Source organism: Schistocerca piceifrons, chromosome 1 (assembly GCF_021461385.2).
Source record: "Schistocerca piceifrons isolate TAMUIC-IGC-003096 chromosome 1, iqSchPice1.1, whole genome shotgun sequence".
Taxonomy (NCBI): domain Eukaryota; kingdom Metazoa; phylum Arthropoda; class Insecta; order Orthoptera; family Acrididae; genus Schistocerca; species Schistocerca piceifrons.
In genome coordinates this window covers 649,136,593-649,151,526 of record NC_060138.1, presented here as the reverse complement: position 1 = coordinate 649,151,526, position 14,934 = coordinate 649,136,593, and the positions used below count along the sequence as shown (strand labels likewise).

At 44.8% G+C, this 14,934-nt stretch overlaps 1 protein-coding gene across 1 annotated transcript in view; it reads right to left on the bottom strand.

Moving 5' to 3' along the window:
* Positions 1 to 14,934, bottom strand: part of LOC124760798 — a 138,455-nt gene that overhangs the window by 18,144 nt on the left and 105,377 nt on the right. The window contains exons 11-13 of the mRNA XM_047249108.1: positions 14,105 to 14,236; positions 10,784 to 11,077; positions 10,347 to 10,477 (exon numbers count right to left, since the gene is read on the bottom strand). Of these exons, the coding sequence (XP_047105064.1) occupies positions 10,347 to 10,477; positions 10,784 to 11,077; positions 14,105 to 14,236 (557 nt within the window). The remainder of the gene's footprint in view (positions 1 to 10,346; positions 10,478 to 10,783; positions 11,078 to 14,104; positions 14,237 to 14,934) is intronic.

Sequence of the window (14,934 nt, the reverse complement as noted above, 5' to 3'; positions counted from 1 at the left end):
GCGTATTTGCCATGGAGAGTTACGGTGATCCTCATTTGTTCAGAACAGGCTTTTTTCCTCTGTCGATCGCTATGTCTTATTTCAAACTGACGAGTTTCGGGCAATGTCGACCATCGTTAGATCTGTTCAACAACCAAACAAATTATAATTGGGTTGTAATCCTATGTTTGTTTACAAGGCTTAAAAATGATGTCATCTATTTACAGTACAAAAGTTGTATAGTGTATCATATGTCGTAGTTACAGAGTAACCTGTCGTAATGGAACTACCTGTTCACTGTCATATACTAAAGCCATACGTCCATGTTGTTGCTTTGTTAAGCTTTTAAATGAAATTTGATTGATGCAGACACCTGAGCGTTAAAGAATACCCTCTATCCGTCCTAATGGATTTAAAATACAACATAGAAATAATTCATATTCAGTGTGTCCCAAAAAAACACCAAAGCTGAAAGAAACACCTAGTAAACAAGGGCTCTAAAGTGCTCATAGCTATTAAAGTATGGATTTTAGACCCCATGTTAACTAGACAGTTTATTCTTGTTTTGATCAGTACTTCTTCCTTTCAAAATGTGGAAAGCAAAACCTTGCAATAGTTTCATAGTATCGAAGATGAACAAGTGCTCATACCTTTTAGGGTATGCGTTTTACAGTCCATTTACTAGACATTTTTACTTATTTCTGTGTACGGGACTTGTCCCTAAAGTTTGTCGGTCTTTCTTGGGACGCCCTGTATAAAACATTCCTAATAATTATATACAAAATACTGATGAATATTTCCTAGCTTTGCAAATATTTTAAAATGTTTACAGGTAGAAGAGGTTTCTGAGGAATTTCAGAGAATAGATAGGCCAGCCAGATGTAAACCTAATGGAGCAAGTCTGGAATGTGACCGAAATATGTACAGATAGTCACACTCATGCACATCAAACGATGGAGTTATGTGATCAGAGGTTAAACCATTCGAAGTCTCATTTGTGGAGAGGTAACGTATTATTCTTCCTTTCCTACAGTACCGGTATACTGCTCGCTTCGTGAAGATCCAATGTCGTTGCCTAGGAAACGCCTCAAATCCAGAAGACCATTATATGGAAGAGGAGACTAAATGCTCTCCACCGTGTTCAACCGGGACGCTGAATGAAAACGCAAGTGACAGGGCGCGGAAACCCGGAACCACGAACTTATTGATTACTCTACTATTAAAGTTCTAGGCCTTCATCGTCCTAGGGAGATGTGGATGCAGCTTGACTCCGGGCTGGAGAAGATGTGTGTATATTGAATAAGTGGGCCTTTCGCACTGACAGTACGTATGACTGTAGTGATATTCATTCAGCCACATCGTAAATGAGTGCGCTAACAGACGTTTCGTGGTGGTATCAGGGGTCTACCAGAAGCATACGACGAGGCTCTCCACTGGACTGAGTCTTCCATAATTCATTTATAGTCTGGACCGTTGAATGTTTATATAAGGCAAATAGTTGCACATGTGTGTTTCTTATTGGTTAAGTACGAATTGAATTTCTTATTGCCATTGATGCATCGCTGATAATAATATACAGGGTGTTACAAAAAGGTACGGCCAAACTTTCAGGAAACATTCCTCACACACAAAGAAAGAAAATATGTTATGTGGACATGTGTCCGGAAACGCTTACTTTCCATGTTAGAGATCATTTTATTACTTCTCTTCAAATCACATTAATCATGGAATGGAAACACACAGCAACAGAACGTACCAGCGTGACTTCAAACACTTTGTTACAGGAAATGCTCAATATGTCCTCTGTTAGCGAGGATACATGCATCCACCCTCCGTCGCATGGAATCCCTGATGCGCTGATGCAGTCCTGGAGAATGGCGTATTGTATCACAGCCGTCCACAATACGAGCACGAAGAGTCTCTACATTTGGTACCGGGGTTGCGTAGACAAGAACTTTCAAATGCCCCATAAATGAAAGTCAAGAGGGTTGAGGTCAAGAGAGCGTGGAGGGCATGAAATTGGCCCGCCTCTACCAATCCATCGGTCACCGAATCTGTTGTTGAGAAGCGTACGAACACTTCGACTGAAATGTGCAGGAGCTCCATCGTGCAAGAACCAAATGTTGTGTCGTACTTGTAAAGGCACATGTTCTAGCAGCACAGGTAGAGTATCCCGTATGAAATCATGATAACGTGCTCCACTGAGCGCAGGTGGAAGAACAAACTAAAATGAGCTCTAACATGGAAATTAAGCGTTCCCGGACACATGTCCACATAACATCTTTTCTTTATTTGTGTGTGAGGAATATTTCCTGAAAGTTTGGCCGTACCTTTTTGTAACACCCTGTATGTTTCTCGCTTAGCATTCTTTCATCCACAGCGTCACGTTTAAATGGAGGACCGTTCCTTGAAGGTCTCGGCATCCAACTATAACAGCACTCTGCTCGAAAGCGGTTACGTCATGATATAGAGTAGCATCTACTATCAACAAGCGTCTGAAGTAGCCGTCCGTATGTAACGAGTCGCCGAAAACAAATGAGGGATTTACGAAGTGCATAATCATAAAACAGGACAGTGGGGCTCACATCCCCCGTCATTCTTGCCCCTCTTTCCCGTGTGATACACAAATAGAAAATCCTCCACAGTTTTTCAGTTAACTTCACACTTATTTCCTTGTACAAGGAATTAAATGCAGTTTAGGATAGAAAGTAATATGGCCTTGGAAAACTGTGCAAAGAATGTTATTGCGCCAACAAGATTGCAAGCTGCAATTTTCAAATCCATATGATTTATTTCTTACGTAAAATATAAAAAAACTGAAAAAGTATATAAAGCCTTCAATAATTCGTAGTCATAAGCATTGTCTCTTGTGTGCAAGAAGTATCCGCATTTTCGGACGATCAGGATTTTCCCCGTTGATCGAAGTAGAAATCTAATAATGGTAACAAAAACAAACAGTGTTATGATTCACGGACAAATTGGTTCTGAGGGTTGACGAGATAATAAGGCAAAATGAGGTGCATCTTCCTTTTCTTTAAGCAGTTCATTCATAGTTCCCTACTCTCTATCCGCTCCCTCCCTAATCTGCACACATTTAATCATAATTTTTTATTAATATTTTAATAAATTTCTAGGCATTTCTGAGTCTGTGATAACGGGCTATTTTCTAATGAGCTGCTGATTACAACACTGCATAAGATCGGTGACGTTACCCTCAGAGGCTTGCTTATTACTTAATTTTTTTGTAGTAGGAAGGAGGCATGAGGTTAATTTGTAATCAGGTGAACGAGGTACTCTAATGGATATAGGTCAGTTCAATTTATTAATGGAGTTTATCTTATGCTAATCACTTCTTTGTACCCACCATGGATAACTTTTTCATCTACATCTTTACTCCGAAAGCCCGCATACCGTGTCTGGCGGAGGTAACTTCAGGTAGCACTAATACGGGGTGTTCAAAAAGTCTCTCCGCAGTGCTGTATGATTGTTAGCCGCGCGTGCCGTATGCCACAGTGAATATACCGAAATGAAACTCAGTGAAATATAAGTTATTAATTTATTAAATATTCATTTTTACTTACAAATTTTCTCATTAAATGTTGAAAGTGTCCCCCCTGTTGTTGAATACACAATTCAATTCATCTAATCATGTTCCCAAACACAAGCTGTAACATTTCTTCTGTAACAGAAGCAGTAAAAGTGGATATTGCCGTTTTCAGTTCATCGATGGATTTTGGATGGTTTTTATAGACAGTTGCTTTCGCTGCACCCCAGAAGAAAAAGTCAGGTGGTGTTAGGTCAGGCGATCGTAGAGGCCAAAGTCCCTGTAAAATTATGCGATCACCAAAAACATCAGCAAGCAGTGACATTGAAACGCGAGCTGTACGCGCGTTTGCACCATCTTGTTGAAAATAACCGGCTAACAATCACACGGCACTGCTGAGATACATTTTGAATGTTGGGAGAGTCCACTTGATGGGAAGTAACCCAGGCAGCAGAACAATCATACAGCAGGCGCGGCTAACAACCACAAGACATTGCGGAGAGACTTTTCGAACACCCGGTATTTTCCGTCCTGTTGGCAAGTAGTGCACGAGAACAAAGACCGCCTGTAAGTCTCCGTACGAGCTACCATTTCTCTGGTTTTCGTAAATATACACTCCTGGAAATGGAAAAAAGAACACATTGACACCGGTGTGTCAGACCCACCATACTTGCTCCGGACATTGCGAGAGGGCTGTACAAGCAATGATCACACGCACGGCACAGCGGACACACCAGGAACCGCGGTGTTGGCCGTCGAATGGCGCTAGCCGCGCATCATTTGTGCACCGCCGCCGTCAGTGTCAGTCAGTTTGCCGTGGCATACGGAGCTCCATCGCAGTCTTTAACACTGGTAGCATGCCGCGACAGCGTGGACGTGAACAATATGTGCAGTTGACGGACTTTGAGCGAGGGCGTATAGTGGGCATGCGGGATGCCGGGTGGACGTACCGCCGAATTGCTCAACACGTGGGGCCTGAGGTCTCCACAGTACATCGATGTTGTCGCCAGTGGTCGGCGGAAGGTGCACGTGCCCGTCGACCTGGGACCGGACCGCAGCGACGCACGGATGCACGCCAAGACCGTAGGATCCTACGCAGTGCCGTAGGGGACCGCACCGCCACTTCCCAGCAAATTAGGGACACTGTTGCTCCTGGGGTATCGGCGAGGACCATTCGCAACCGTCTCCATGAAGCTGGGCTACGGTCCCGCACACCGTTAGGCCGTCTTCCGCTCACGCCCCAACATCGTGCAGCCCGCCTCCAGTGGTGTCGCGACAGGCGTGAATGGAGGGACGAATGGAGACGTGTCGTCTTCAGCGATGAGAGTCGCTTCTGCCTTGGTGCCAATGATGGTCGTATGCGTGTTTGGCGCCGTGCAGGTGAGCGCCACAATCAGGACTGCATACGACCGAGGCACACAGGGCCAACACCCGGCATCATGGTGTGGGGAGCGATCTCCTACACTGGCCGTACACCACTGGTGATCGTCGAGGGGACACTGAATAGTGCACGGTACATCCAAACCGTCATCGAACCCATCGTTCTACCATTCCTAGACCGGCAAGGGAACTTGCTGTTTCAACAGGACAATGCACGTCCGCATGTATCCCGTGCCACCCAACGTGCTCTAGAAGGTGTAAGTCAACTACCCTGGCCAGCAAGATCTCCGGATCTGTCCCCCATTGAGCATGTTTGGGTCTGGATTAAGCGTCGTCTCACGCGGTCTGCACGTCCAGCACGAACGCTGGTCCAACTGAGGCGCCAGGTGGAAATGGCATGGCAAGCCGTTCCACAGGACTACATCCAGCATTTCTACGATCGTCTCCATAGGAGAATAGCAGCCTGCATTGCTGCCAAAGGTGGATATACACTGTACTAGTGCCGACATTGTGCATGCTCTGTTGCCTGTGTCTATGTGCCTGTGGTTCTGTCAGTGTGATCATGTGATGTATCTGACCCCAGGAATGTGTCAATAAAGTTTCCCCTTCCTGGGACAATGAATTCACGGTGTTCTTATTTCAATTTCCAGCAGTGTATATGAGAGAACCTCCCCACCTCTCTTGTAGTGTCTGCCACTGGAGTTTGTTGAAACTCTACGTGACATTCTCATGAGAACTACAAAAACTCCGGAAGAAACGAATCGGTCTGCTTTCTACTTCATCCCCTCTACAGTGCCTGAAATGGTTCAAATGGCTCTGAGCACTATAGGACTTAACTTCTGAGGTCATCAGTCCCCTAGAACTTAGAACTACTTAAACCTAACTAACCTAAGGACATCACACACATCCATGCCCGAGGCAGGATTCGAACCTGCAACCGTAGCGGTCGCGCGGTTCCAGACTGTAGCGCCTAGAACCGCTCGGCCACTCCGGCCGGATACAGTACCTGACAAAAAGTATTAAGTAGCCAGAAGACATGGTATGATGTCAATGTAATTTTCTACACGTACACATCATCGGAGTGTATGTAATTGATTCAAAGTTACAATTCTCTGTACAACTAAAACGGTTACTAGAGTGCATAGTTTTGTTTGTGTTCGATGTAGCTACCAGGCATGATAGGATGGATGAGGGCATGAAGAGCATAAGATGTTGAGTGAGCACTCTGAAGAACAGGGAGATGCCGCGCACACGTGTAATATATAGTTATCGGCACCTGACAGAATTTGAAAGGGGCCCCATTGTGGGTCTCTATTTGGCGTGATGGTCGAATCGCGCAATATCCAGATTTCTGGGGTATTCGAACGTGACAGCGGCCCTATATTGGACTGCATGGAAACGTGAGGGGAGGCATACTTGTCGTCAAGTCTGCCACGTCTGTTCACCGCCAGGAAAGGTCACCGTATTGTAAGTAAATAAATGCCGTGTGGTTAGGGCCTCCCTTCGGGTAGACCGTTCGTCTGGTGCAAATCTTTCCAGTTGACGCCACTTCGGCGACTTGAGTCTCGAGCCGTATTGTGTATCAAGCACACTAGCCCCTTCACATCTGCTCCTGCTATCCGACAACAAGTAATCGACTCTCTGGAACATACATTGTCTTGATCGGAGGTCAGCAACAGCCAACATAGGCAGTTACCTTCCCATAGATAGGCCACCGGTAACACCAAAACACAAACGGCTTCGCTTGGAGTTGTGCCGTGAGCGGTAAGCATGGACTGCTGATGAATGGCGTAGCATTGGATTCAGCGGCGGATCGCGGTTCTGCACTGCCGCGGATAACCATCATCAGCGAGTGTGGTCGCGACCAGAGGAGAGGTCCCATTCTTCTAGTGTTTTGGAGAAGTACAGCAGTGTTACTCCTGGCGGCCATGGTGTGGGAAGCCATAGGGCATAACTTCGTGTCACGCTTGGCAGTGACTGTGTGGAACTCTAGTCAACGATGCTTCACGGACTTGGTCCGAAAGTATCGTGATGCTATTTTTCAACATGTCTACGCTCGTCTACAGGTCCACGAGTCTCTATGAAATGTCTGCGTGATGTTGAGGTTATTTCCGTGCCCTTCCCCAGATATATATCCGATAGAACATATTTTGGGTCAACTCTCACGTTAATTTCGCCCCAGTGCCAGTACCCTTAATATCAAGAGCTAGTTACAACGCTTGTGGATCATTTTGCCTCAGGAGAAGATACAACGGGTTTACGACACCCTTCCCAACAGAATCAGTGCATGAATCTAGGCAAGAGGACGTTCAACGTCATACTTATAAGTAGGCCCAAAGTGCCAAGTTTTTTGTAAGTTTGACTCGACTTTTTAATCGCTGCAATACCCCTCAATACGTGAAGTTCTGTTTTGTTTCCTCCTTTCCTTCTGTGTGCTTCACTTTTTTGTCAGACACTGGATTACATCGATCCTACTAGAGACCCAGAATGACGACAAATACTGAAGAATCTATCGAATGATCTTGGACAACTGTTGACTTGGTCTCTCCTCGCACTGATACCCGTGTACAGCATTCCACCCTTCCAGTTCCACATTAATTGTTCTTAGTTCAAAATGGCTTTGAGCACTATGGGACTTAACATCTGAGGTCATCAGTCCCCTAGAACTTAGAACTACTCAAACCTCACTAACCTAAGGACATCACACACACCCATGCCCGAGGCAGGATTCGAACCTGCGACCGTAGCGGTCGCGCGGTTCCAGACTGAAGCGCCTAGAACCGCTCGGCCACACCGGCCGGCTTGTTCTTAGTTATTTCTCCACATAATTTCAAAAGTTCCTCTAGCTGCACGCCTTTATTAGGGTAGTTCAGCCAGTGATCTTCTTCAGTGGAACCCGAGATTTAGTTTGTGATACTTGTAATTTCTTTTCTTTCGTTTCCTGTCTGAATTTTTGTATCTTGTTTCTTAACGCTAGTTGTTTGTATCTTATGTGTATCATCGTAAGTGATTTGCTACGCCATATGCTAAAAATATAAATAGAATAATCCTAATAGCCAATTTATAAAATAAAACTACTTCCATTCACGTCAATCTGCTGTTGATGTAGATGTGACGTCTTCATTCCGTTTATCCCCTCTACCTTTCCTTTTTAGATATTGGAATACATTTAGTTATTGTAGGTTTGATCCTGAGCTCGTGCACCTTTTTCTATCGTTAACATCTTATGCCATCCAGTATATATTTATTCTGGGCAAGATCTCACTCCTTCCATTCACTATGGAGAGCGAGAAGAATGATTGTTTGAAAGCCTCTGTCCGTTTAGTATTTATTATAATCTTATCTTCACGATCCCTTTGTGAATGATATGTAGGGGGTTGTGGTAAATTCCTAGAGTCAATATTTAAAGCCGGGTCTTGAAACTATTTTAATAGGCATTCTCGAGATAGACGTAAACTATCTCCAAGAGTCTTCCAGTTCAGTTGCTTCAGTATCTCTGTGACACATTCCCACGGATAAAACAAACCAGTACCCATTCGTGCTGCCCTTCTCTGCATACGTTCAATATACCCCGTTAGTCGTAGCTGGTACGGGTCCCACACACTTGAGCAAAATTCTAGAACCGGTCGCACGAGTGATTTGTAAATAATTTCCTTTGTAGACTGATAGCACTTCCCCAGTATCCTACCAATTAAGCACTGCCTATCAGTCAGTGAGTCACTCGTGATATTCTGCAACTCTTATGATGCCGATGTTACCGCGTTTAAGACGAATTTGTATCGAAACTTCCACAATGCTCATGTTAAGCGGTATGCCGACGTGTCGAAACACACGTGCGAGAAAGATATTAATCGTTTGTGGAAGAAAGCTAAGCCGAAGTTCACCGGTAGGGCCGGCCGGAGTGGCCGAGTGGTTCTAGGCGCTACAGTCTGGAACCGCGCCACCGCTACGGTCGCAGGTTCGAATCCTGCCTCGGGCATGGGTGTGTGTGGTGTCCTTAGGTTAGTTATGTTTAAGTAGTTATAAGTTCTAGGAGACTGATGACCTCAGAAGTTAAGTCCCATAGTGCTCAGAGCCATTTGAACCATTTTTTCACCGGTAGGTATTATATTATGTTACTGATCGTATACCTCGGAAGACTGGAAAGCTCTGTGAACATGGAAAGCTTTGTAAACTTACGGTTCCAAGAAAGACACAATGTTCTTATTCATCTGCAAAATAACTAAACATGCAGTGATATTTAATGTATATAATATAGCAATAAAATGTCGATCTTTTTACGGATCCATCAAAGCGGTTAATACTAGTTTCGTGGAGCCTTTTTGTCCGGCCCTCTCTGTCTCTCTGTCCGTCCGAATACTGCTCAGTATTGGCGTGATTAAAATAAAGTGTTTCTAACCACGTGTTAAAACACGGTTTCTTACACTTTCTACGCAAATATGTTTCTAATAAAGTGTTTTAATCAATTTTTAAAACAAATGTGTAAAAGTCATTTTTAGGTATTTTTACCCAACTACGGGGCGAAGCTCCCGTGGAGGGGCTCCCACCAAATCTCACCAAATGGTGAGAAGTTGCTCAAAATTTTAAAAAATGAGCGTCAAATAATTAATGGAAGTCGCCAAATCAGCTGTGCGGTTTCCGATCGTGAGCAGCATGGTTGTTGGTCTTCTATTAAATATAGCACTCCGTCTTCAGGCCACAAGTGGCCCATCGGGACCATCCGACCGCCGTGTCATCCTCAGTTGAGGATGAGGATAGGAGGGGTCTGCCGGTCGTTATGATGGTTTTCTTTGACCGGAGCCGCTACTATTCGGTCGAGTAGCTCCTCAATTGGCATCACGAGGCTGAGTGCACCCCGAAAAATGGCAACAGCGCATGGCGGCTGGATGGTCACCCATCCAAGTGGCGGCCACCCCCGACAGCGCTTAACTTCGGTGATCTCACGGGAACCGGTGTATCCACTGCAGCAAGGCCGTTGCTTCTATTAAATATAAGAGATGGAAAAACATTGGGCTCAGAATTATATTTGTTATTCCACTTCGGTGCCCTAATACTGACTCTGTCCAGGTTAAGCGCCATTTTTTTAAAAACAAGTAAGGAACTGACAACGCAAGCGAGTTTCAAAAACGGTCGAGCGTTTACAATTGAACGATTAATGGTCGTGGAAGAGGAAATGCGGCAACGGAAATGCGTGACCAGATTCGATTTGGAGTGTTTTTGTGACGAACCAAAGGTGATACTGTGAAGTTGGTTTACGAAAAACACACATGAGAGCGCCATGTAAGCATAGTAAGTGAGAAGCCAACTGAATGACAAATTTTGGGCGCCCCTGTAGAATAGCAGAGTGTTTGGCTGCGGAGCGCTACTGTTGCAGGTTGGCTAAGCTTCTGGCAGACAGCTGGGTGCGTGCTACAGCGAGCGGCGGCGGCGCCTCAGGACTCACTCGGAGTTGCGGGAACTGAGCAACGACGCCGAGGAGTCGCGCCGGCGGTAGGCGTCCGCGAGGCGCAGGCTCAGCGGGACGGCCGCCACCAGCAGCACCAGGCACCACGCCGAGGAGAACCACAGGCCGTTCTGCGGGTACAAACACCAGTCACGTGGCAGCGAGGGAAGGTGGGGAGTCGTGACAGGGTACGCGTGCAAGGCGCCAATATTTTGTTAAACGGCAACAGACGGCCCTACACTGGCTCTGCCTTCATGCTCCAAACTTATGTGCAATCAGGAATGATTTCCACCTGCTAATTTTTTCTGTTTAGAAACTGTTCACTCTGTTGAACTTGTGACAGATACTAATAGCGTGCAACGTGGCGTACCACAATATTTTAAATTCTCAATAGGTGTGAGTATGTGTTAGAGAGCAGTGGCCAGTAGGTTACTCACGAGCGGGTCGAGGGCGTGTCGGCAGAGCAGCTGGCGCGCCGCGTGGAAGACGTCGAAGAGCGGCCTGCAGGGCGCCACGTGCCTGCCCACCTGCGCCAGCACGTGGGTGCGCGCCTGCTGCAGGTACGACAGCAGGCGGTCAGCGTAGTGCCGCACCGCCGCGTTCGCGATGCTCTCGCCCTGCTTGCTCACGAAGTACTGGATCGTCTTCAGGTGCGACAGCGACTGGTTCGTCTGCCTCTGCAGCGGCGACAGCGCCACCTCCAGTGCCGTCAGCCGGTAAACCAGGTCCTCCTGCCGATCACACCGAACGTCGGTACATCTCGTATCTACAGGCGCCTTGTTAGGCAAAATCTCATCATCCATGTCCATTTTCAAACAACGTATGATCTGTGTCCAACAGAACATTCATCAAAAGTTACAACAGGTGGTCTCCAAGCCCATAGGAGACGCGATTTCATAGTGGATACATACAAAAACATTGTGAGCTGGATGTAGCTGTTTCCTCTTAAAATATGTGGGTCTCCCCAGGCGGAATCACAGTAAATCAAATTGACCATGTACTGACCCAGATAAATCACCAAATACGCAAAATGATCAAAACAGTAGCCGAGAAGCAGACTGTGGCTCAACCAGTTTTTGGTTAAAATTAGTTCATAATCTAAATGGAAATGACAGAAAATCACACACATTTCCAAAAATAAAACATCTAAATTTCCTAATTTTTTTAATAATAGAGGTATAATTAAATAAAAGTTTCAGAAGATCCTCTACGTATGCCAAAGAGATACAATGAAAGATATCTCAAAAAATTATAATTTAAGAAACATATCAAACACATATTACGATACGAGAACTGTGCTGAAGCTGTCGTTGATAGGATAGCTGTTATAGTTTGAAGAAAACTGCTGCAGAATCGTATAGAGTATCTATCTTACCCCTAGTGATATATGCTTCTACATCCTTACATCTGTCCTCTAGCCATTCCTGCTTAGCCATCTTGCACTTCCTGTCAATCTCATTTTTTAGACCTTTGTATTCCCTTTCGCCTTGCATTTTCGTATTTTCTCCTTTCATCGATAAAATTCAATATCTCTTGCTTTACCCAAGGATTTCTACAACCCCTCACCTATATATGTATACAGGGTGTCTCATCTAACTCTGCCACCTCAAATATCTCTGGAACAACTATAGATATCCAAAAACGGTTTTCATCAGCATGAACGTACGGCAAGGGCTTAGGAAACCAAATACTACGCGAAATTTTCAAATGTAAACAAATACTATTTTCAACACAAACTTGTGTATTTTTAGATTGACACCTCCTATTATTTCGTATGCAGTCAATAGCATGAAAAATCACAAAAATAATGGCGTTGGTTGTATCGCAATACGTCAATTACATCCCGAGAAATTGCGAAGCGAAGTTGACGCTTGACATAAATTAAGCGCACAGCTAGCACACGTCTTGAGACTCAAGCGTGTACCTCACGCTGCCTGTGTCAAGGGTTCACACAATGGGAAGGTATGCACAATCCACAAAAATAAACAAGTAACACGTCCAAAGCATAGTTACCTTTTTCAAATTGTAAATGTATGTTTATTCCAGCGAAATGATAACTGTGCACAAATTCATAAAATCGAATTTGTGTCAATTTCAGTTTGGGAGCTAGAAACTTTCATTTTTATGGGTGGATGCAACATGCTGCATATAACTAGTTTTCCGATGGATGTTCTGGTGGTGGAATATTGATTTAAGTGATATGTTCAAAAAAGTACCCATTTTTCCGACTGCACAGCTCCATGAACCTTGGAAACTAGACTCATTTTAACCCCTCTTTCCTCTTCATTACGGCACCATTACTTGGCATAATACTGATAGCTTTATTAGTATCCGTATTGGACATTTCAGGGTCGCTATTTACTTGAAAATTTCGCTTCACAATCCTGGCTACAGTTGTATTTAACCACTCTCTTCTACTTTATCAGCGCCCCGCAGCAATCAGCTTTTTGAAATATACTGTGCTGCACACTAATCACTCAGTCAATTACAATGATATTGATATACCTGGATCACCATTATCAATTAACTAAGCCCTAGGCTATAGCAAATGCACTTACATTAAAAGAGTGACTGAGTGCGCCAACTGTAAGAGATAGGAAATCAATACGGAAAAAAAATCGCATTTCTTATTTGACCTTTCATCAAGCGCTTTACAAGTTCAGCTCATTTTACACTGCAGGCGATAATAACACGCGTGCACACGTGCACACATCCGGAGACACACACACACACACACACACACACACACACACACACACACACACAAAACGCACGAACCAATGCGATGACACCCCACCAGACTTTGAGGTAGCAGATTTGATTGCTGATAGTGGAGGAAATTATCTGGACTGGAAGACCAGGAGATGAGTAGTAAGCCAATATTTTGGTTTAAATTTTGATCTTCCCTTGAGGGATACGTTAAGCTCGGAATATTCTATGGAGCTGTAGGATAGGAGCAGAGCATATATGCTGACACAGGATTTCGCCCATACCTCTCCTCTTATTTGGACAATAAATAATATCAGCACAGCATCATATTCTACGACGATTCGCCACACTAAGATACCAAAACTTCACACTTGACACATGTACCTTCAATTCTGATGTCGCATGAAGACACATAGAACTGGCTGCAACGATTTAACTCACAGTACTGGCTAGTCACACTCAACGTGTTTGCTGCTTAATCCATTCAAAGTCAGTCAATCCCATGCTCAACTAATGGGTGCTGCAGGGACGGAAAGATGCGAGTAGTCGGCATTTCTTTCCGCGGAAAGTCTTAGCGAGGGAGGGGGGGGGCGAGGGGGGGGGGGGCTTGTCATAACGTGTCAAGTGTTTATCTGCTGCCTGCAGACAACTGTATGAGAGCTTCTGTAATGTACTGGATGAAGGGCTGGAGAATAAGCAGAAAATGAAACCTAATTCCAGTACAAAGCCCACTCTTTGGAAAGCATCAAAGGGGTCGTCGTGCTTAATGTCTTCATCCTACGGTCAGATAACAATCAACAGCATCAGATGTCCTCACTTCATGACAAACTACGTAGAAACGTTTCATCCAGAAAAGTGGCCCAAGGTTTGGTCCTCAAGAACTTGACGCTATAATCTCTTCTCCCTCTACCGGCTAAATATTGAGGGCAAAATTTCTTCCACCTTCATCATAGAAATATAGAAATTAGCTACGTCCGAATCGAAGACTGCCGCACAAGCATACGCCAGTGAAGCCTGCTGTGTAAGGTGATGAGGCGGCGGCGGCCTACCTTCCTCTGCTCCAGCGGCGAGATGTGGGACGACAGCAGCCGCTTGGCCCGCGCCGCCAGCGTCTCCAGGCGAGAAGCCGACGACAGGTCTGCCACTTGCGAGGACACGCTCAGCAGCTGGTCCGCCAGCGCCTGCGCACGGTACAGGTCATCAACACTGTTGCCTACCTGTACTCAGTGAAAGAGCTACTTGCTGGATAGCAGCTATCAGGTGTGACTCTAACGCCTGGTTAACTGCATGTCATGACATTATGAAAGGTATAATAAGACGGATATTAACAGACTATAAGCAATGCCTTTTAATCTGCTTATGGAGCTAGTGCTACAAACAATATGGTTGTTTCTTTACACATTACGCTTTTTGGGTACCGCACTACGTACCACGCTCGTCTAAAGTTCAGATGTGTTCTTTGATATTAACACTTTTTTTGCAATCGCCGATGACTTCCTATCATAAGACCGTGGTATAGAATTCAAGTATCAACTGTAAATTAAATGCGTCAGCGGAAGAAAGTGTTACCGCACAAGAATGTCATTTTAATTACTTCCTGTTATTTGCTGGCTAAATTTAAAGGCAACAACCAACAAACAGTTTGAACAGATTACTCGTTACCAAATTGAGGGCCAGCATTTTCTTCAACTAATGCCTTCAGTTATCAAAATTATGAACTTAACTGGTATGTGCTAATGAAACTGTATGTGATTCGGTATTCCGAACGCAAGATATAGGCCTCTCCAAGATATAGGCCTACCATCACACTTTAATACTGGGAGGACCAAACGGTTGCTCATAATAGTGACTAAACTTATTACTAGACATATATTCCTAA